The 24,362-nt window shown below is 47.1% G+C and overlaps 1 protein-coding gene across 1 annotated transcript in view; it reads right to left on the bottom strand.

Annotated features, from left to right (window-relative positions):
• The window catches only part of AGBL4 (AGBL carboxypeptidase 4), a 1,467,493-nt gene that overhangs the window by 106,005 nt on the left and 1,337,126 nt on the right, over positions 1-24,362 (bottom strand). The window contains exon 8 of the mRNA XM_070364879.1: positions 17,555-17,669. Within this exon, the coding sequence (XP_070220980.1) occupies positions 17,555-17,669 (115 nt within the window). The remainder of the gene's footprint in view (positions 1-17,554; positions 17,670-24,362) is intronic.

Raw genomic sequence — 24,362 nt, 5'->3', positions numbered from 1 at the left:
TAGTGAGGAGGTGGTGACAGTGAATTATGAAGGGAATGGGAGGGGAAATGTAAGGGCCTCCAGTGCCTGGCAAGTAGCTTCACTGTTTTAGCTTCACATTTCTGTATTTAGATGACTCAAGTGCTGATGTTGGCTTCTCACTGATGGTGGAGTGGAAACAGAGTTTTACATGCATGTTACAATATCATTACCATCACAATCAAGGGGTCACAGTCAACAGAAGTTACTGATATTGTTTGTCTCAAAAATTAAGTACTGTACTAAGTGTGAAATACTTCATTCATGTCAACCTTATGAGGGAGTGCTTTATTATGCCCATTTTGCAGATGTGGAAACTGAAGCACAGAGAGGTTACAAATAACTTTCCTGAGAGAACAGGTGAAGTCATGATCAGCTTATGAACATTCTCACAATTCCATGCAAGAAATTCACAAGAAACACAGCCTAACATAGTCTAGAGAAAGAAGATCTGCTCACAGGCTCATGTCCATTTATAATTCAGGACCCTGTGATGAGGATTAAATGAGATAATACATGTAACAACTTTAACTTCACACAAGTTCTGGCACATGGTGGCAATCAAAAATGTTACGTTGTTGTCTCCTTGTATTTTGTCATGGTTTTGTGCTACATGCTGTATGAGTGGCGTAAACTGATAGATTTGCGATCCATCAGGGGCTGGCGTGGGCAGTGGACAGTGGTGGTCAGGGATGACCTCCTGGCTTTCTCCCCCAGTCTGGAAATCAGGCAGATCTGAGTTCATATCCTTGCTCTCTTCCCTCCTAATGTCATAGGCATCTGTCCATTTTCTTCTGTCAATGCCAGCATCTGACTGTGACTAGATGGAGCAGAGTTGGGGAGAGTTCATTCCTCTACTGTTACAAGATGCTGAGACTGTGGTGGTGCCTTTTCTTTCACCACACAAGAGAGATGGGCCAGATGACCTGGCAGTCAGGGGAGCAGCGAGAAACCCAGACTTAGGCCACAGCTACTTCTGCTCAGGACTTAAACTTGGATCAGGTGATGCGAGGCTGGCAGCTGGGTCATACAGCACTGCTGTGGTGGAACAGAGGCAGATTGTTCCTGCCAACAGCCTTTTTTTCTGTCCTCCAGAGCTACTCTGTTGGTTGTTTTCCAAATCTGGACCTCCAGCTTCTGCTTCATTCTGTTAGCTCCTTCCTATAAATTTAATTTTTTTTAAGTGGAAGGGTCAGTCCCTATTTCTTTAACTGAAAACATCTCTAACTATATGGCTCTGTGGGCAAATTTATGGAAAACTCCAGCAGGTCCTTTATATTGTCTGCTTCCCAGTGGCTGGTCACCAAGCAGGTGAAACCATTGATTTGGGTGTTGTTCCCAGAGTTTTTCCAGCCTTCACTGAGCACCTAAAAATTTGGAAGGGAACACTGTCATTGATAACAGGATTTAATCATAAACAACTGTATCCTTAGAGATGGTTAGCTTACTTATTTCTCCCTCTTCCAAATAAGAATGCCTTCAGCAAAGTCTTGGCCAAGTCACTTGTTCCATGACACCGCCAGGCCCTGGTAGTCATCATCCTCCCAAACAGCTTATCCCATTCTTGGAAAGCTCTGTTAAGAAAATCTTCCCTGTCTTTAGCTTAAATTTGTCTTCCAGTGACTTTCTCCATCAGTCTCAGCCTTCCCCCACAGAATAACACAGAACAATGAGGTTATGTTGGGAAGACTAGACGCTTTGGAGGTCAATTAGGCTCAAGTTTTGGCGTACTCCTTAGCAGCTATGTGATCTTAAAATTTCTTTTTTAAAAACCTCTCTGGGTTTCTGTTTTATCATATGTAAAATGAAGATAACAACCTTGACCTGGACTGCACACATGAGCTAATGTCTACAAATGGCTCAGCAGAATCCTCAGACAGAATGAACCTTGAAGAAAGGGGAGCCAGTGATGACAGTGGTAACCGTGGTACATTGTTGAAATTGTCTGAGCCTAAATATCATCTCCTCCAGGAAGGCCTGCTGACTTGCTCTCTGCAAACACATGGTGGGTGTTTTTCCTCTGCTCCCGTGGCATCCATCGCCCCCACATCGGGGTGGCTACCACATAAGATATAGTCATTGTTAAATCTGTCTTCCCCACTGGACCATGAATTCCCAAGTGCAAGGATGATGCCTTGTTCATGTTTGTATTCCTGTGCCTGACAAAAAGCCTGGACTGCAGCAGACATTAAAGATGTAGTTGTTGAAAGAACATTTCATTCTTTCTCAAGCATTTTCGTATATCCTATATAGTTCTCAGAAACATCCAGCCACACAGGCAGATTGCATTTTTTTTCAAGTGAGAGCACTGAGGGCCAGAGAAAATAAGCCACTCTTCCAAGATCAGCTAACCAATACTGCACAGGGCCCACACTGGAATCCAGGAGGTGTCCTGGCCCTGGACTCCATGATCTTCATACCTGGTCATGCTGCTTCCCGAGAGCCTCTCTGATTCAAAAAGTGAGATTCAAAATGGAAGGAAAAGTGTCATTGCTGAGAGATCCTGAAAGATCCACTCCTTGATCCAACCTTCAGATGAAAGCAGAGTATGGCTGGGGATTCAAAGGCAACTCAATCCTCAAGAATCCTGGAGTGCTTTAGAAGCTAAAGCATTCATGGAACTCTTAAATCAGCAGTACCGGTTCGGGGTTCTTTTTGAGCTGATTTTTAAAGAAAGCTTCTATTGGCAACCAGTCTATCAGTAGAAAGACTGATATTTATTGAAGAAAACATCTTAGTAAAGTTGTAGGAGCTCTGCCTAGGGGCCAGGGGACAGGCCTCACCTCTAATGTCTATGTCATCTTAGGATGACATCTTAGTCCTCTCCCTCTCCTAGGCTTCATGCATGTTGTAGAATGAGGGGGCTACACTTCATGCATAAAGGACTCTTCCAGCTCTCTCATTAAATGATTCAAAGGCATCACTAACTGGGCTTTACCTCCAAAGCTAGGGAGTTGGAAGAAGCATACATTTTGAATAAGGTTAGGTTGAAATGGAGAAGGAAATGGCAACCCACTCCAGTGTTCTTGCTGGAGAATCCCAGGGATGGGGGAGACTGGTGGGCTGCCGTCTCTGGGGTCACACAGAGTCGGACATGACTGAAGTGACGCAGCAGCAGCAGCAGGTTGAAATATAAAGAGAACAACATAGTCTAGGAAAGGGATTGATACAGTTTTTAAATAAAATGCCAAATAATAAAGAATTATCAATATCTTAACATTTAGAAAACTAAGATCATGGCATCTGGTCCCCTCACTTCCTGGGAAATAGATGGGGAAACAGTGGAAACAGTGACAGACTTTATTTTTTAGGGCTCCAAAATCACTGCAGATGGTGATTGCAGCCATGAAATTAAAAGATGCTTACTCCTTGGAAGGAAAGTTATGACCAAATTAGACAGCATATTAAAAAGCAGAGACATTACTTTGCCAACAAAGGTCCATCTAGTCAAGGCTAGGATTTTTATAGTTGTCATGTATGGATGTGAGAGTTGGACTGTGAAGAAAGTTGAGCGCTGAAGAATTGATGCTTTTGAACTGTGGTGCTGGAGAAGACTCTTGAGAGTCCCTTGGACTGCAAGGAGATCCAACCAGTCCATCCTAAAGGAGATCAGTCCTGGGTGTTCATTGGAAGGACTGATGCTAAAGCTGAAACTACAATACTTTGGCCACCTCATGCGAAGAGTTGACTCATTGGAAAAGACTCTGATGCTGGGAGGGATTGGGGGCAGGAGGAGAAGGGGACGACAGAGGATGAGATGGTTGGATGGCATCACTGACTTGATGCAAATGAGTTTGAGTGAACTCCGGGAGTTGGCGATGGACAGGGAGGCCTGGTGTGCTGCAATTCATGGGGTCGCAAAGAGTCAGACACAACTGAGCGACTGAACTGAACTGAACTAACATTTATTGCATGAGTTTTCCAACATTTGAGATTTGCATCAGACCCAATCCTTACCTCTAGGAGTTCTCATGTTTCTCAGAGCTTTGAAGAGAAGATGGGAAGTTTGTCAAAGTCAAGACAAGAGAGAACATTCCAGAGTTGGTGGCATGTACAAAGTCAGGGAAATTCTATACATTCTTAACAGTGTTATGCTTGTGTCCTTCACTGGGTCACAGGCACTAGGAGGTCAGTGCTGGTGCAGGTTGTTTCTCATCAGTGGTTTCAGGACCCAAATCAAATGCCTAAATACAGGGGAATGAACAAGATGACCTCCAGATGCCTGGCCTTCACCCCTATGATCACCACTTTAGAGTCACTGTGTGTGAAAGCCAGGGTTTCTACTCTGGGCCTCTGTCTCCTTGGTCCTCTATTATTTTGTTACTTATTCTCAAGGTAAAATTTCTGAATGGGCTCAAAATCAGGACCCAAGTTCTGACACAAGTGGGGCTATTTATGGTACCAATGATATAGAATATTTGACATTAGGACCATTCTAAAAAATACAAATTTATGAAAGTCAAGTTTATAAATAACTGTGTAATATGTGGCTTCCCTGGTAACTCAGTTGGTAAAGAATCTACCCACAAGGCAGGAGACCCAGGTTGATTCCTGGGTTGGGAAGTCCCTTGGAGAAGGGATAGGCTACCCACTCTAGTATTCTTGGGCTTCCCTTGTGGCTCAGCTGGTAAAGAATCTGACTGCAATGTGGGAGACCTGGGTTCGATCCCTGGGTTGGGAAGATCCCCTGGAGAAGGGAAAGGCTACCCACTCTAGCATTCTGGCCTGGAGAATTCCATGGACTATTCATGTAATATGTAACATCTTTCTCTTGAGCAGGAAATACTCTTGAGTATCTTTCCTTTTTTCTTCCAAACTGTCAGCCTAGTGAGGGTGGGGACTATGTCTGTGTAATCTTGCCCACCTCCATTCCAACTTCGTATACTACAGACCCAAGTGCAGAGAAGGTTCAATATATCTATTGAATAAATGAGTAAATGAATAGATGAACAAATGCATGAACAAATACCCTGAAGGTTTGCAAACACGGTCCAGATAATTACTTGAAGACATATATTGAAAAGTATTTAAGCACTTGTTACATGCCAGATACTCTCACAATAACCCAGTGAGGTGGGTAGAATTTATCCCCATTTAAAAAATGAGAAATAAAATCCAAGAGAGATATGACCTTCAGAAGGTCATTTGACAACCAGTAAAATATAGAGCTGGGATTCGAACCCAGGTCTGACTGAACTCAGTGACCCTTGGCAATCCCTCCAGCCATCAGGGAGGTTATATGATCTATGAAAGAGATGCTAGGCTACTCCCTTGTCTGCTCTTCCTGTATTACTCTCCTCCTCCTCTGCCCAGTGGGAGAGATACAATGGTTCTGGAGGACATTATTTAAATGGCAAATAAACACCTCCATCTTGTGAAGGACACCACACCTCATCCCTGTTGCAACAATAGCAGCTGAAACGAGAGCGATGATTTTAATTCCCCTCCTTATGATTTCCTTCTCATCTCCTCTAAAGGGTAGAGAGGAAGGCAGTTTGGTGGCTCCAGATCAACCTCACCCTGAGCATGTGGGGCTGTGTGATCCTGGAAGGGTGGCGTGGACAAGTGGAGATATATAGGGCATGCACACAATTGTCCCCCAAATGCAGCAGTTTTTCAGCATTATCAATGAGCTGAATTGGATTTAGCATATTTGCACCAAAAGCAAAATAAATATTGCTTTATTTAATGGCACTAAAAGGTTGAGATTCAATTGCCCTTGGCCCAAGGCAACTTCCAGCTCTATTGATTGGCCAGTGTCAAATGCCAGGCAATCTATCATCAACAGCTGCTGCAAAATGCTTAGCAGGTGGGCTGGGCCCTGCTGCAGTGGAAACAGAGGGTAATGGGCAGTGCTCTTTGTCCCAAACACACACACAAGGGGCAATTATATCAACCCACTCCCCATCACCACCACTGAGATGTTTAAAGCATTTCCCTCATGTTCCTTCTTACATGATCACAACAGGGATGTGGCCCAGGCTGTGGAGGCAGAGAGGAGGATAGATAATCGCGTAGGTTCCAACTCAGAAGAATTTGGGTTTGAGTCCCAGATCTACCACTGAGTTGTTTTATGATCTTGGACAAATTCATGTTTTGCTCAGAGATCTAAAAGCACTGGGAGGGCAGAGCTAAGTCAATTTCATTTGCCATTGAGTCTTCAGCGTTAGCCCAGTGTCAGGTACATAGCCAACTCACAGTAATGTGAAGAAATGGAAATAAACAGAAAGGTTAAGTAATTTGCCCTTAGCCGAGCAAGGAAAAGGGACAGAGACAGGACTTGAATCTGGTGTGCCCAGCTCTAAAGCCTATATTCTTAACCATCACTCTAGTCTCTTGTGGCAGCCCTGGGAGTCAGTTCAGTGCCTGACAGAGGGATTCATATGAGCTGAGGGGTGGAAGTACCCATCTGGGTGGGCACTTGCTCTGGCCAGGTGGGAGCAGAGTCGCAGCCCACCTTGACCCCTGGACCAGGAGCCTGTGTGCAGTGCACAAACTGCATGTTTGTGGGAGGAGGCCCTGGGTGTGCCCAAGGTTTGCAGCAGAGCCAGGATGAGCACTTGGGGTCTGACCTCTACGGGTCAGCAAGGTTTTGACCCTGTCATGGTGGTCCTTCTGGCAAGGTGGTAGGATTGGGGAAGGGGGCACTGAGACCACACCTGGGAAAAGGGTCGTCTCTAACCCTAGACTCTCTGGTGCCCCTTCTCCCAGAGCTTATTCCTAATGGACAAGGAGAAGTGTTGGAGCACCCTTTCCCTCCCTGTGGAGAGCATGTGCTCTGGGATTCAGCCCCCTCCTTCTAGGCTCCTGCTGGACTTGGGAGGATTTCCATACTGAAACTGAAAGCAATTCTGAGAGCCAGTCACCAGTCAGAAGGGTCTAAGGTTTCATAAAACCCAATTTCCATATTTCAAAGATAGGAAAACTAATGCCAAGGTCACACAGCTATGTAAGGGTAGAGTTGAAAGTCAATTCCAGAACTGATGGATTATTTTTCTCTCTATAAAGAACACTGACAAAGAGTAGAGAACCATTTTAAAGGCTCAAGAGGGCACATTGTCTAAAGACCCTTGAGGCTTGTTGTTTAGTCACTAAGTTGAGTCTGACTCTTTGTAACTCCATGGACTGTAGCCCACCAGCTCCTCTGTCCATAGGATTTTCCAGGCAAGAATACTGGAGTGGATTGCCATTTACTTCTTCAGGGGATCTTCCCAACCCAGGGACGAAATCCACATCTCCTGCATTGGCAGGCAGGTTCTTTACCACTGAGCCACCTGGGAAAAACCCCAGCCCTTGGGGCCAGGAATTAGCTATTTCCATTTCTTTACTGAAAAGAGGCAGAGGAAGAACTGGAGGGAAGAAAAGTCCTTTAGCTCTTCACAGATTTGGAAACTGCCAAGACCCTTGCCCACCTGGTCTGAGCCTGAGAAGTGGCTTTGGTTGCAAATGTGGACTCCAGAGCCATGCTGCCTGAGTAAGATTCTGGTGTGGCCATGGATCAGCTGGTGGTTTAACCTCTCTGGGCCTCAGACTTGATCTGCAAAATACGGATTCTGCCTGCCTCAGAGGGTTGTTTAAAGGATTGAATGGGATCAGTCATGTAAACACTGGGCATACTGCCTTGTTTGAGATAAGTGCTACATACATGTTAGCTGGTCTTATGGCTTCATTCTTGGTGTGACACTCAGGATCCTCCACAAACCAGTCCCTACTTATTCTACCAGCTTCGTGCATCATGTCCCCCAGTCTCTATACACAGCCTTGCACATTATATGTCTTATGAGCTCGTTACAAAATGCACCCCCTTCTGCATGCTGGTGTAAAACCTCCAAGTAGCTAGGCTTGTCAGCTTCCACCTGCCCCCTTGGCCTTTGTTCAGTGTGTGAACCTACACTGTAGGTTCAAGGGACTCAGAGTCTTCTCCAGCACCACAGTTCAAAAGAAACAATTCCTTAGCACTCAGTCTTCTTTATGGTCCTACTCTCACATCCGTACATGACTACTGGAAAAAACCATAGCTTTGACTAGATAGACCTTTGTTGGCAAAGTGATATCTCTGCTTTTTAATATACTGTCTAGGTTTGTCATAACTTTACTTCCAAGAAGAAAGCATCTTTTAATTGTGGATGGTGGGGAAGTAGAATTTTGGGGTGAAGTATAAGAAGGCCAATTTTAGCCACAGATACAAGCTATGGCTTCCAAATCCTGCTTCTATCAATAATAAAGCTAACATTCTGACCTCTATCTTTCTGACCCCTGTATTTCCTCCTACATGGGTGGTAGTAGGCTGAGAGTGGGAGCAGAAGCATGATGAGTTATCACTCCTACATCTCCATGGGGGATAATCATTAAAAATTATTAGAATAGGGTCTGACAACTTGTAAAATTCCATTCATGATTATATTATTATAATCACTGTTGTTACTTAACAGTATTATTCTTTTGGTTGAGAATGTGTTGCCGATCTCTCTATCTGGCTAACACCCACTCATCCCTCAAGATCCATCTCACCAGCACCTGCTCCCTGAGGGCAAGCATGGGCCAAGCCCCCCGCAGGTCCCCAGTTGATGCTTGGGACAAAGTACTTGCTGAGTGAGCATTTGAGCGTGGGGCAAGGGAGATAATCAGGGACAGGGAAGCCTGGCATGCTGCAATACAGGGGGTCACAAAGAGTCCACTGAGCCACTGAACATCAACAAGGGAGACAGTGGGAGGTGAGGTTGAGGAAGAGCTTCCTGAATGCTGTGCCCACCTTGAAGACAAGGCTGACGAGTATAGGTTCCTTCTGACGGTATATAGGGCGCCCCCAAAGGGTTGTACATGGAACTGACGCTATTCCATCAGTGGTTTCGGAACTAAGACTGGGAGCCATGAAGTTCTTGATTCCATCACAATGTTTTGCTCCTCCGGACTCCCCAGCCCCTAATTCTGGGTAACTGTCCCACAGAGGCCTGTCTTCACTGTAGAATCAATTATTAAAATCAACTCACTATCAACTCTAACTTTGAAAGGCTACTTGAAGGGACAGAGATGGGGAGCAGTCTCCACAGACATCTAGCCATCTGGCCTTTTCTGCAGAACCTGGCTGGGAAGCTCATTTGAATAATTGGTTTTGGCAGTGCGTACTCATGGGTTAGACACCTGATTACGCTGCCAGCCCGGTGTCCTTTCAGCCTCTGTGGAAACATCACTCAGTTATATAAAAAGGGAGAGAGTCTCTGGGAGGTAAGGCTTGGTCTGGCCCCTGTGTCACTTGCGCTTCATCTTGAAAAACTACGTGACTCACATACTGTGTGACCTTGAGCAAGTTACTTAGCCTCTCTGTGGCTTGGTTTCCTCTTTGCTCAAAGGAGCAGGGTGATTTCTGCCCAGTCTATGCTTTCTTGTAAGGTTCTCAGAGAAGGAAGGGTGGGAGGGTGGTTGGAGTGTGGGGCTTGTGACTTAGCAGGGATGCAAGTGGAAGGATTGAGGTTGACAAGAGGTCAATGTCAGATAGCGATAGGCAAGTAGGCTGTACCAGGAGAAGTATGTCCCCAGAACTAGGCCTGTGATGATTCCTTCCTTCTCCTGTGCCACTAGCTAGCTCTATGAACTTAAGGGAGTTACCTAATCTACCTATGCCTCAGTCTCCTCATCTGTGAAATGAGAATAACAATAGGGTTGTTTTAAGAATTAAATAAAACAATACATGCAAAATACCTAGAATAAGGCCAGATCCAGGAGGTTCAATAGTCTATTTATCATCACCATTATCATGGTCATCAGCACCACCATCATCACCAACACTCATCATTATAACTTTTCCATCCTGGACACCATGTCTCAAATATAGACCATGACGAACATCTGGAGCATGTTCAGAAGACAGCAGGAAGGACGGGGAGAGGACTGGATTTCAGCTCACATGTGGAAAATCGTAAAGCTCTGGGGGTGTTCGGCCAGGAGAACAGGAGCTGACAGAGGTTGGAGTGAGTGAGGAGTTGGGGAGGTGTGGGGACACACAATCCTCAAACAGCTGAAACGCTACCACGTAGAAGATGGGTCGAACCTGACTAATCCTTCAGGGGCAGAAAGCAGAAATGATGGCTGACAGATTTAGTGTGGATATGCTGCTGCTGCTAAGTCACTTCAGTCGTGTCCGACTCTGTGCAACCCTAGACAGCAGCCCACCAGGCCCCACCGTCCCTGGGATTCTCCAGCAAGAACACTGGAGTGGGTTGCCATTTCCTTCTCCATTAGCGTGGATATAAACAGCCTCTAATAGTCAGAGCTGGCATCAGTGTGGCGCTTCTTAAGGTTCCCCTGCCCTAGGTGGGGCCATGCACAAGCTATCTCTGAGGCCCCATCCCACTCCAAGGCTGACGAGGCTGAGAGAGGCAGCAAGCTGGGGGCGGTGGGGGGGGGTGGGGCGGGCAGGTGGCCTGTGTGGGGAAGGAGGCATAGTGAGAAGGGGCTGGCAGATACCAGTTGGTGAGGCAACTTGCAGTGGATCTTTGTGCTCACTTCCAGTTGATGAAAAACGTGCAGTTTTATGCTTGTCGAAGAACAAATAGAACACTGATGCATATTTTTTACATAGCTAATTTTGTTTTCTGTTCTATTTTGGACAGTTAAGAATGTTTCCTTCTTTGGCTATTGAGGTGAGTGGGGTTGGTCGGTTACAGCGTCTGTACATGCATGTGTATGTGTCCCTATGTGTGTATCTGTATGTGTGTTATGTTTGTGTTTGTAAGTGTGTGTATGTGTGTGCAGGAAATACCTCCCCTGGTGTTTTACCCTCTGCCATATGTAATGATGATCGCTGTAAAAATTTCTCCTTATATCCCTTCTATGTCTGGTGGACTGTATACATTCTTCAAAAACCTTCCCTCATCACCCGTAGTCAGAAGGAATCACTCCCTGCGTTTACGATACAGTGTAGCCACGGATTTAATTTGTAGCAGGCTAGGCCTGGCCAGCTTGGATTCATAAACCTGATCTGACCCTTCCTGCTAGGGGACCCGGGGCAAGTTCTTTGGTATCTCTGGGCCTCAATTTGCTTCTCTAATTAAAAAGGGGCCATAATACTACCTCCACCTCAGGGTTGTTTTGAGTGTTAGCAGGGATGATATCTATAATGTGTGGTTAGTAGGCACTTAGACACTAGCTCTGATGATGTCCAGGCTTCCACAGCATGACACACACCCTTCTAGTACAAATACTGGGCCTCTTATTGCCAAAGGCTGCCTCTGATCTCCATCTGCTTCCCTAAGGCGCAGAACAGGGCTTGACACTCAGCAGGCCCTCGACAAACCTTAGTTAAATTGGATTTACTGCGCTGGAGCATTCTTTGCTACGTAAAGCTCACCAGGGCCAACAGACAGAATGTGTTGCAAGTCTGCGGGTTGTAGCAGCATCCGTTTCCACTGCGGGGTCTGCAGCGCCGTGCGATAAAGCTGAATCATTTCTGCACCACCCGTGGAGGTCTGTTCCTCTCCCCCATCTCCAGACTCTCAAGAAGCACTGAGGCTTCCCAAAGATGAGAAATTTCACAGCATCCTGATATCTTTTGGGTAACTGCGTATTTTATGATGACTAATAGGCAATTACTATGGTAATATTGCAATTCAGCATGTGTGAGGTTTGGGAAATGAGAAATTATGGGTAACTACGTTGGGCTCATTTCTATGGTAACAAAAAGTAATTGTCATTAAATATCAGTTATACGGAGGCTGTACCTGGTAATTATAGATTTTTATGCCCAGAAACATAAATAAAACCAATAAATTTATTCAAAGGTCTACGACTGTTTACTTATATGTGACTCTATGGAACACACAATGACAAGCACCTAATTAAGAAATGCAAACCTAATGCAGAGATTCGTATTGTCATGTAGAGATGGAGAGTCTGTTTCTCAGCTGCAAGGAAAACTGCACATCACCCGGGCCCAGTGGGGTACAGGTAGGGACGGAGGGTGTCTCCTCTGAAAAGCAAGTGATGGGGAGGAGGAGGTGGCGGAGAGAGAGAATAAGGCTCCACTGTGTGGGGATGGCCGACCCACTGCAGGACGGTGAGAGCCACCAACAACCGTGGACCTCCTCAGCCCGTCCCCCTGGACGCCAAAGGCCTGCCCACCTCTGCCTCGTAACTCTCATCTCTATAAGCATCTGAAGTTACAGTGTTTATCCCTCCATCCTTCCAGGCCTGAGATCCCCCGCCTAAACCTCTCCAAAGATGCTCAAATTGCATTGATATGTTATACCGCTATTTTTACATTGTGATAAAATGCACATAACATAAAATGTACCATTTTAATCATTTTTAAGTGTACAATTCAGTGGTATTAAGTATGTTTACAATGTTGTGCAACCATCACCACCAGCTATCTCCAAACCTTTTCCTCTCATAAAACTGAAACTCTATACCCATTAAACGATAACTATCCTCCCCCAGCTCCACCAGCCAGCCCTTGGAAATCACCATTCTACTTTCTGTCTCTATGATTTTGACTACTCTTAAGTACTTCATATTAGTGGAATCATAAAATATTTGTCTTTTTGTGTCTGGCTTATTTCGCTTAGCATAACATCCCCCAGGTTCATCTGTGCTGTAGCTATACCATTCTTGACAGAGCCTATCTCCAGCGCCTCTGCTAAATGATGAGAAGTATCTGCACTTCATTTTCCTCTTCCAAGAAGGCAGAGGGGAACTGAAGCCAGGGAGAGACGGGTCTTGCCCCAGGATGAGAAGGCTCAGGAGAGTAGGGAAAGCTAGTCCGCTAGTTCTCTGCTTCTGCCTCCAGCTTGTAGGACACTGGCAGTGTCTGGCAGTGTAGGGAGCCCTGAACACACCAAGGGACCTTAAACACAGCTCTTCATCTCTGCAGACTTGGTTTCCCCTTTGCTCAAATGGATATAATAAAAACTGACTTTCCTTTCTCAAACAGCTGTGGTAATGATCCAAGGTGGTTTCTAAGTGTAATGCCCTGTACAAGAACTAAGTGTGGCTCTGAACCCAAAGTTCCCTAAATCATTAGAGCAGCTCATTATAATGTTTATGTCACAACAGCATAAGGTCAAAACAACCAGGGTTAGGAGGCTGAGTTGCTGAAAATAAAGGGTTGGGAGCTGAGGGCATCTGGTGATGATAGCTCTACCTGTGAACACAGCTCCAGGCAAGAATACTGGAGCGGGTAGCCATTTCCTTCTCCAGGGGATCTTCCCAACCCAGAGATCAAATCCATATATCCTGCACTGCAGGCAGATTTTTAAGTGTCTGAGGCATTAAGGAAGCCCCTGTGCCACTTCCTAGTTACTAAGCACTGCTCTGGAGTTTATTGACTCATTTGGATAATTATATATCAAAGGCTGGTTCTGTCCTGGGAACTGTGCCAGGCTTTGGGGATAAAGTCCTGATTTCAGGGAGCTTACAGTCTAGAGGTGGAGACAGTCATTCAATAGACAAGCACATGATTACAAACTGGGGCAAGGGCTCTGAAAGGATAGTTCAGAGTGCTCTTGAAAGAGGGTAATGGGAAACCTAATTTATATTGGAGAATCTAGGCAGGCCTTTCTGTGTGTGTGTGTGTGTGTGTGTGCGCGTGTATTAGTCTCTCAGTCATGTCTGACTCTTTCTGACCCCATGGACTATAGCCTGCCAGGCTCCTCTGTCCATGGAATTCTCCAGGCAAGAATATTGGAGTGGGCTGCCATTCCCTTCTCCAGGGGATCTTTTTGACCCAGGGATTGAACTCATATCTGCCGCATTGCAGGCAGGTTCTTTATCCTCTGAGCCACTAGGGAAGCCTGGCCTTTCTGTGAAGTGGCATTAAATCTCAGACCTAAACTGAAGAAAATGGCCAGTTTTATTGGAGTGTAGTAAGTGAGATAGATACAGCAAAGACAGGGCTTCCCTGGTGACTCAGTGGTAAAGAATCCACCTGTCAATGCAGGAGACAGGGGTTCGATCTCTGGGTCAGGAAGATCCTCTGGAGAAGGAAATGGCAAACCACTCCAGTATTCTTGCCTGGGAAATCCCACAGACAGAGGAGCCTTGTGGGCTATAGTCCATGGGATTTCAAAAGAGTCAGACACAACTTAGGAGCTAAACAACAAAAGTGAGACAGATAGTATAGTTGGCCTGTGTTTTTATTAGACGCCATAATACGGTTGTTATCTCCTGTTACACCAGCTCCTATTATAGAGGGCTGCCAGAGAGTGTACGGTGGCTGCTATAACTCTGGTTCTCTCTGCTCCTCCCATAATCCAGAGTCTGGGAGAACACATAGGAGTCTAGTAAGTAAACACTGCTGCTCTTTTACATAAAGTACATCATCTATCATGGGACAGGTGTCATCATCAGCCATTAAATGCTAGAGTGCACCTTGTCTATTTTACTATAAATACCATGGTATTGGTACTTGTATTATTAAAATAGGGCTTTCTTGGTAGCTCAACTGGTAAAGAATATACCTGCAATATAGCAGAGCCTGGTTCAATCTCTGGGTTGGGAAGATGCCCTGGAGAAGGGAACGGCTACCCACTCCAGTATTCTGGCCTAGAGAATTCCATGGATTGTATACTCCATGGCATCACAAAGAATCAGACAGCTTTGCATGGTCAAAGCTGGGAAATTGGACTCCTCTTTCTAGATTCGATTACATGGTTCTTTAGCATAGGAGAAGAAAAAGAGAAGGAAAAAGAGGAGGAGGGGTAGGGGCAGAAGAGGCACCTGGAGGGCATGGAGTAGATTTTTATTATTTGCAAGCATAGAAAGCCTCACAAAGATCCTTCTTCACAGAGTTGCTGCTAGCATTAAATGAGACAAGTGTGTGAGCGCCTGACATGGCACTGGGGGATGAGCAAGCAGAATTCTTGGACTGGCATTCTCCAGGTGTTTTATAATCCCCAACCCCCCTGGGGACAGGGTGGTGGTGGAGCAGGTGAGGGGTGGTGGGGAAAGGGATTTCTTTGGGAAACACTGAACGCTATATTCCCCTCTTGGGATTCCTGTTTCCTAGCGTATTCAAAATGGAAAAATCTTAGTGTAGAAGAGAGTTTTTAACTTTGCCTAACTGTATGTTTCCCAAATTTACTTGAACTCTAAATCCATTCTCCCCCTATAATGCCTGGGCAAGTCCCACCAAACCACGGGACACTGTGCTGTGGCCTGTAGGGTAGCTCTGTGAGGGGCTGGCCTACAGAACCTCTAAGGTACCTTGAAACTCTCCATTTGTAGGCTTGATTACTATTTTTCACATCCCCCAAATATTTAATGGTGAATTTTCATGATCGATAGGCTTTTTGTTGCTACTCAGAGCTGTTTTAGCAAGAGGATTAATGCCTGTGGTTATAGATTTTCTTCAACTCTTGTAATGAGAATCACATACTCTCATTGGGAGAAGGCTGAGATTTTAAACTTCAGTACAGAACCATTTCTGAGGGGTGGAATTCTTTTATCCTGAAAGGCCCAAATCACAAAACTTGGACAGCTTGGGGACATATAGGAAGCAGTTACCACCCCAGCACCACCCCCAATGGCTATCTGAAGCCCAGAAAGAGGAGGCATTTTGGCCAAGGTCAAAGACCTCTTTCCAACTGGTTATCCCTGGACAGCATATGATGACATAAATAAGTATGTGGAACGGACAGTACTGACCTCTCTCTGACCATGGCTGCTCTTGTAATTAACCAGAAATGTTAACATCAATCAAATGGTCTTTCCACCACCATTATTGCCAACATTGCGTTCTGTCCAGGAAAGGTGGAAAGGCACTGCTCCCAGGCCTGCAGCAGCCATAAAACCTGCCAGTGCTAATGAACCATGACTTGAGCCAATTAAGAGGAAGCAAAACTGTCTTTAATTAAGGCATCATGCCTCCCGTGGGTTCTGTCTAACTCATACCCAGGGGTACTAGGAAGCCTCTGTGGACCCAACTGCCACACTCTGGGAAAGCATTAAACCAGCTCTGTTTCAAAAGGACCTGATGGGATGTCAGGAAATGTGGGTTCTGGTCTGAGCTCTGCCACTGACCTTGGGCAAGTCCCATTTGATCTCTGAACCTCAGTGCCTTCATCAGGAAAGTCATCTCTCTTTTTTTTTTTTTGTATCCACCAAACTCTTTTTGAGTATCTACTACATGCTGACCCTTGATGATAGGCACTGGGGAACACAAGGACCATTAAGGCTCAGTGTTTCCCCTCTGGTGGTTTTAGGACCTTGGGGTCCTTGCAAAGGGGTAAGACATTCAATAGGCAGGCCTGTGGGAGCTCAGAGAAGGGAATGGCCAATTCTTTTTGGGGGGTTGGGAGATGTTTTTCAGAAGAAGATGTACAAACTGAGTTGCAAGGAAGGATTAGTGAGATGAGGGGTCTTTCCTGGTAGTTCAGAGAGTAAAGAATCTGCCTGCAGTGCAGGAGACCTGAGTTTGATCCCTGAGTTGGGAAGATCTCCTGGAGAAGGGAATGGCTATCCACTCCAGTAGTCTTGCCTGGAGAATTCCATGAACAGAGAAGCCTGGTGGGCTACTGTCCATGGGGTCACAAAGAGTCGGATACCACTGAGCAACTAACACAAAATCACACAAAGTGACACGAGGACGAGACTAGGAAGCCCTGGACAGAGGGCCTTTATGAAGGTGAGGTGTCAGGCCCCAACAGAACCTGGGTAAGGAGCCAGGCCTTCCTTAGAGCGGCCAGAGCAATGATTCTAAGACTAGAGGGTGGGGGGTGAGGCAACAGGTCACACAGAGTCTTACATCAAAGCTGGGGCGCTTGAATGTTACCTTGGGAATTCTAGGACCAATCAGCTCTCAAGCTGTATAATTTGGGCAGTGAAGTTAGTCAATGATTTACTGGTTGTGTGACTTTGGCCCAGTCTGTTGCCTCAAAGGTGAAATAAGGCTAATAACACACTCTCTCTCAGAGGATTCAATGTTCTCTCAGCAGATGGTTCCCCGGGCAGTGGAATTTTCAGCTGTAAATTATGGGGCTAAGCCAGGAGAAAGAGCTCAAGATGTAAAGTGCATGAGTGAGTGTGGGGCAAGCCAGTATGCTCACACCAAAGAGAAATGCTGCCCACATGATGCAGGCTGCTGCTCTCCTTCATTAATAATCGCCAAAAAGAAATCCAGAAGCAAAATGGTAACTGTCATCACCACCATATGCTCAAAAGCACATTCATCGCCACTGTTTCTTTGTGAGCACTGATGCTCACAAGTGCCCTGCCAGGTAAATAATTATTATCTTAATTATGCAAGAGAAACTGCAATGCATCAGAGAGGGAAAGTGAATTCCCCAAGGTTACATAAGAAGTAGGCACCAAAACTGATACTAGGTCTCCTGGTTCCTTATCCAGCAAACTGCCCAGGAAACTCCAGCAAGTGACCTCACAGGACTGTGCATGAACTAGCCAAGACCAGCTCATCACATCCTCAGGAGCTGGGGTGAAACTTCTGATGAACTCATGGGTAGTCTGAAAATTGCTCCTCAAAAACATAGCCCCTTTTTCTTCTTGCTTTCATACCACCATCCAAGCATTCTCCCCCATCCCTCACCTGTAATTGCCCAGGTAGACACCATCAGGGTTGAGCATGGGTGCAATCTTGAAGACCAGGTGTTCCCGTAGGACACGAGCAATAGGGTGCTGGCTTATGAGGAAGTCAATGATCCCTGGGAAAAAAAGAAGCATCTGGGTTAGTGTCAACATATTTCAGGAAGGAGGGAGCACCTTTCCTCAGCTGGGAAAAACAGTGAGAGATCAATAGGTGATGTGGGGGCCTATGTTGTTAGCCACTGCGGGTACATGGCTATGAATTAGGTATTGCCCAGTGAATTTTACAAATAATATCTCTGTTTCCAGGAGACAGCTCAAGATGTAATATTGAAGTTCAAGGCCTGGAGGACAGCATGTCCTGCTCAAGAGCACAGGAAGGGCCTCTAGGAAAAGACAGCATGTGAGCTATGCCTTGGAGTCTTGACAGACAGAGATAGGGGAGAGGCAGGATAACTGAACAATAAAAGCAGAGTTGCTCCCTAATGGGTCCACTACTAGCTAAAGGCTGACATTAGTTTGGATGATTGCGGGGCCGAGGACCTTGAGAGGTCTCAGTCCTCATGAGGCTGATGAGTACACCAGGAAACAGAGAGAAGTCACAAAAAGACAGGGAGGTTTTGTCAATACCCCCAACTCTACTCCTTTCCCCACTTAAAGGGTCCTCTGTTTCCAGACTCCAGGGCTGACTGCCTTCTCGGCTTCTCACTAGGACAAACCCCACCTTGCCTCCTGGTCACCAGATTTAGGACTGTCACCTCCATGACTCTTTTCCTATAGTCAGGCAGTCCCTGAGTCTCTTCTCTGAAACTAGCAAATCTGCCCCTCATCTCCATCCCCCTGCCTCTCTTCTGTTCTAGACCACCATCACATCTAGCCTGGATGAGAGCAACCAGAGCTAGCCTAGGTGACAGCAAAAACCTCTAGAAGGTGCCCTTATCACTACAGCCACAGGGATTGTCCTGAAGCCCAAACCTGACCCTGTCACCACCTTTGTTGATGTCCTGGCCATGGCCTGCACACATCTATAGGGGAGGAGGTAAGGAAACAAGAACTGATCTTTGCCCCGACCCTCTCTATGTTTCTACTTATTCCTCGGAGACCTGAAAAAAATAGACAAAATGGAACTCTGGCATTCCATGAGACACCTGCCATGCTGGAAACTGACAGGAGAGCACACAACCCTTCCAAAAGCACAGAAGGAGAACTGAGAGAGCTCTTCCCCTGCTGGAGAGAGCAGAAAATGTATCAAGGAGAAAGAAGCTTTGAGCTGGGCCCTGACAGATATGTAGGTTTTGACAGCCAGACAGGAGGAAGCAGCGGGGTAACTAAGAACAATCCATGTGCCCAGTGGTGGGCACTTAGCTATTGGAATGATAAGTCACTCTGTGGCACGTTCCAGAGCTGCTGTGACCGGGAGGGATATCTTGGGCTGAGAATCCATTGGCAGCGGAGAGCCAGTTGGACATCATTTACTGCATGGCTGACGTGGTGGTAGACCAGATGCCCTAATTTATTTGTTGGTTTTCATAGGAAAGCTGTGGTTTGCCAGTAAATAGGCAGGGTAATGATGCCAAGCACCCTTATTAGGGGCTAATAATTGCTTAATCTGTCCACTAATTGACCCCAGCTCCCGGGGCAGCCCTCCATCAAGGAGCCAGACAGTGCTCAGGGCCTGGCCATGCTGCCTCAGAGAATGGCTTCTGGAAATGGAGCAGTTCACTGTGAGCCATCCTCCTTCACAGATGAGCAGATTAATTGTGCTGCTGATTAGGCAGCTAATAAGAGGATGAGAGGAAACAAAGCCAGACCGGAGGCTGCAGCCACCCAGAGTGAGCGTGGGGCAAGGAAAGCAGAAGTTTTAGACTCATCTCTTGGCTAGAGGTCAGACTCAGTTCAACAGGAATCTTTCCCATTGAGAAGGAAATTGGGAGGAGATCTTTCACTTTTATTTGGTGTGGGGAGGGGTTGGTAAGTGAAGAGGAAAATGAGGAGAAATGCCAGAGCAAGAGTGGAGAGGAAATGCCATCCCCCAGTATGGGCCACAAGTATGGAATGGACCAATGTAGCAAAGAGTGTGCAGACTTGGAGGTCTGCATGGACTCCTCACTGGTTGTTAGTTTTCTTTGACCAGTTTCCTCATCCTGATACAGAGGTAATGATCTGGAAGAATTCTGTGGGACTGACTTAGAACTCCTGCATTTTGACTGCTGGTCCCAGCACCTGAGCATTGGAATGTGCTCTCACAAAGTCACTTAGATCAAAGGTTGGAACGCAGTGGGGGTAATAAAAATCAGAATGCAGCCTAGAACTAGGCTGTGGTCTGTGGTCTGTGAAGCTGACTGACTGTGGGATCTGGGAACAAGGATACTGAGCTGGAGAAGCCAACAAACCAGGAGTCAGAGAACCTGGGTTCTAGTTTTGGCTCATCTTTAAACTCAGATGAAAGAACAGAGTAATTCCCAAGGATGCATCCCACAGTGACAGGTTATGATTCCACCTACTTCATTCCTTTCCCTCAAAGTACCAGAATCCTCATCTGTCAAATGAGGAGACTACACTTCCTCCTTCTGGGAGACATAATCCACCCCCCGAAGATCAGTCTCTGCCCCTTCAGTAAACAAGTTTGCAGATCCTTCATCAGGAAGGTGGAAGAAAGCAGGACTGGGGGCTAGACAGGGTGGAGGAAGAGAAGGAAAAGTGGCAGAGTTTGGAAATGGAAGCTGGGTGGCCGACCTCACTGCCCTGTGCCGACCTCACGTGGCCGTGATGACCTGCATCAAACAAACCACAACTAAAGGTTCAATATTGCTATTTCTCCTGCTGTACAGAGCCAGGCACACAGCAGATGCCCAATAAATGCCCATTGGTAGATTAGCCCCAGGAATTCATTTGACCTGGACAAAGTAGAGTGTTAGTTGAGCTGATAATTACTTATTCTATAAACATTCACAGGATCAGGTCCATGCCAGGAGCAGCTTGTCATTCCAAGATGTGTAATAGGTTCCTGCTCAGAGGGGTGCATGGGGGGAGAGCAGCTCCTACCAACAAAGGCTCTCATGGGAACAGCACAAGGAGCCCTAGGAACCCCAGGGTCTCCCGACCAAGCCTGGGAGTCAAGAAGGGATTGTGAAACTTAAAGAATGAGTAGAGTGAACCAGATGAAAGAGGTGCCAGGAGATGGTGTTCTAGGCAGGGGAAGTCTTACACAGAGATTAGTAGGCAAGACAGAAGACAACCTGTTTCTTAAGAGAGTTCTTCAGTTCCAGGTGGCATAGCTTCATGACTAAAGGCACAGACATTGAAACTGGACTAAATCTGTGGCCTTAACCTCCCTGTTTCTCAGTTTCCTCATCAATTAAGAAGACCAGTATTACAAGGATCTGAGTTAGTTAATGTGAGCAAAGTATCCAGCACATAGGAAGTGTGTTGTTTACTCAATTGCTCTTATTTGGTTTAGCTGAAGGTGTGGGGTGGGAAGATGTTAAGAGAGAAGCAGGAGAGGTAAATAGGGGCTTGCTGGTCCTGCTGAAGAATATGAACAGCTCAGGAGAGCCATTGCCAAAGTCAGGGTCAGATCTGGCCTTTGGAGATAGTTTCCCCTGGCTGCAGCCTGGAATGCGGTTTGGAGGGAAGTAATAATAATAATGGATGGATGTCCTGAAGGTGGAAAAGGCAGTAGTAGGAGCACGAACCTAGCAGAGAGCCAGCAAAGATAAAGAGGCTTGCAGTCAGGAACCAGGGTCTGGCATGCTGGTGACCTGCAGGGGCTCTGCACTGACCAAGACCCAGAGAGTCACAAGGATGCCACTGATGGAGGGTAAGCATTGTGGGTAGATGATGACACTGATGAGAAGACTACTTGTCTACCACCCCCAGGAGCAGCAGAAGTCTTGGCTTAAACCATACAACCTTGGGGAAAGGTGACACCAAGATTACAGAGATTAAGTTTCTGGCCCCTGGCAGAATGGGGCCTCGAAATGGAAACTGAGTTCAGTTTTAGAAATGTAAGGAAAATTGTAGTTTCAGTACCTCTGAGTGTGGGGGACTGAGGCTTGCATCTGCTGTGCAAATCTTCTGTCCAGGCTGTGAGCTCCAGGAGGGCAAGGACACAGCTCCAGCTCTTGGCCAGAATTTTGTCAGCGTCCAGCTCAGCACTGGGGCAAGGCAAATGGTCAATAGATACGTGTGAAATGAATGAATAAAGATGGACCCAGGAACTTCCTGGTTGTCCAATGGCTAGGAATCCATGCTTTCACTGCTGAGGGCACGAGCTGAACCCCTGGTCAGGGAATTAAGATCCCACAAGCTGTGTGGTGCAGTCACAAAGAGAGATGGTCCAGTGACAGGTACTACTACTATGTTCAGTAGCTGGATTGATTCCACTTTTCAGACAGGGAAACCAAGTCAGGATGGTGACATTATTTGCTGAGTGTCTCCCAGGGGCCTGACTGGGATTCAGTCCAGTTCTACTGGTTTCAAAGTGGTACCATTGCCATGAAACCAACATGGGACGAGCCAGGAGTCTATTTGCATGGGATTTGCAAATTATTTGGATATATGCCTGCATGATTTTTCTCTAGAGAGTTCTGTGTAAGGTATTGCTGCTCTCTCTGCTAAGAGGAAGGTTACACAGTGGGAAGAGCCCAGGCTTGAAGCAGGACATTTGGGGTCCGGTGGAGGGGTGTCTCTGCTGGGCTGAGTGTGGGTCATGTGACAGGAGTCCTCTAGGCTCTACCCTGACTGCCCGTAGCTGAGCGCAAGGACCCAGATTATGGAATCCCAGGAAGGCTGGCCCCGAAGAGCCTGATGTTCACAGAGTCTAAGTTCTAACCCTCCCTTCTCCAACTCTGCCCATTTCACAGATGAAAAGACAAGCTTGGGAAAGTAAAAGGCCCCATGACAACCCCTTCCTGGATCTAGTTTCCTGCATATATGAGGCTGTATGGGAGAGAGCGGGGAGGAAGAGATGAAGAAGAGGTGCGGGATAGAGGAGGGAGGAAAATGATGAGAGAGAGGAGGGAGGAAGGGGCAAAGGTCACCACTTCACTGTGGGCAGTCTTAGCTTGTGCTTGGTCCTGGTGTCCTGGTGGTTGTGTGTGTGAGAGAGAGAGTGTGTGTGTGTGAGAGAGAGTGTGTGTGTGTGTGTGTGTATTGTATGAGTGTGTGTCTTGGTGTCCTGGTGGTTGTGAGTGTGTGTGCACACACATGTGTGTTCTCACCATCCTTTGCCTGGCCCACAGGACACCCCTGAGGAGTGAGCTTCCAAGGGAGGGCCTGGTGGGCCCCTTGGCAGCTGGAGGGGGGCTCCATAAATCCTCACAGCAGGCCCTGGAGGACCAGGTTGCTGCTATTTTATAGGCAGAGAAACAGGCTCTGAGAGTTAAGGACTTGATGGGGGTCCCAGTGAGGGGATGAGAGTGATGGGACTCTGACTCAGGTGTCCCGGTGGCTCAAGTCTGAAACCTCAGCTCTGCCCACTGCCCAGCCACCTCCAGACGTAGGTGTACCTCTCCATGGCAGCCTTTCACACAGGTGGGCTTAAGGATTCATTTACAAAGGGCCTGGAGTGGACAAGTGCTCTGCAGATGGGACTTTTCAGTGAGCGATGTCCCACCAACTCCAGGAAGCTTCAGGGCAAGAACACTCCCTGGACCTGAGGTCAAGTCTGGGCCAAACTTCTAACTTGCAGCCGGGTCTCCCAGCAGGTAAATGGAAGGGGTGAGCTAATAGCTCTTTTGGGGAAGGAGCCGAGGAAGGAAGGCAGCACATGGGGTACAGGAGTCACGCACCTGGGTTTGGGTTCCCAGTGAGGATTAGAGGAAGCACTCTGGGCACCTGGAAGATGCCCCATCAATGCTGCCTCCCTCTCTATAAATAGTACTTACTCAGTGCTGACTGCACACCAAGCACCATCTTACATGTTTTATGGACACTAACTCATTTCATCTCCACAACAACCCTCTGAGGCAGAATTCCTATTATTATTTCCCTTTAGGGAAAAAGGGACTGAGACCCAGAGAGGTTGTGGAACATCCCCAAGGTCACCGTACACGGAGTGGGAGGGCCGAAGTTTAGTTCCAGGCAGCGAGGCTCCAGAGATCCAGCTCACACACACGCTGCTACAGGACCATGCAGGGGTGGCCTTGACCTCTCACATTGGAGCTTCAGAGGAAGGACAGTTCAGCTGCTTGGAGGCCAAGAGTGGGGGTTTGGGGAAGCAGCCATCCCCCCACCAAGCAGAGCCTTGAGAAAGTCACAGCCCTGCCCCCTAAATGCCACCCACGTTGAGCTCTGCCACAACAGGACTTCACTCTGCTCCCAGCAGCAGGTGCAGCAGCAGCTCGGTTGCGAGAACCGAGGTCCCAGCCAGATGGGGATGACCAGGCCTCACATGTCTGTCCTCTGCTCAAGGTCACGGAGCCAGTTAATAGGGAAAAAGAGTTAACAGAACCAAAGGTTCTCATCCTTTCAGGCCTTAGATTCTATCACCCTCCCCAGAACAAGGGAGGCTGGGGAGGGGTCCAGCTGAGACCTGGGTCTGGGGAAGAGAGCCTGAGCTGCGCCCCACGCGGCTGTAGTCTAGGGTGTCCCCAGGGGGCTGGGAGACCTTCGGGAAAGACCCTGCCTCTGTTCCTCACTGGCGAAACGCTGCCTGTGTTCAGCTGTCTCAGGAAGGATGAACTGTGTATCTCAAGGGAAAGTTACAGAGATGGGGACAGAGGAAGACCAGGACTTGGGAGACAGGCCCCAGGGCCACATCCACCATGGATTAGCTGTGTGGTCCTGGGCGTGCCACCTCAGCCCCCGAG

This window comes from Bos mutus, chromosome 3, assembly GCF_027580195.1.
Source record: "Bos mutus isolate GX-2022 chromosome 3, NWIPB_WYAK_1.1, whole genome shotgun sequence".
NCBI classification, from domain to species: Eukaryota; Metazoa; Chordata; class Mammalia; order Artiodactyla; family Bovidae; genus Bos; species Bos mutus.
The sequence above is the reverse complement of the archived record's forward strand: the minus strand, read 5'-3'. Positions and strand labels throughout refer to the sequence as shown.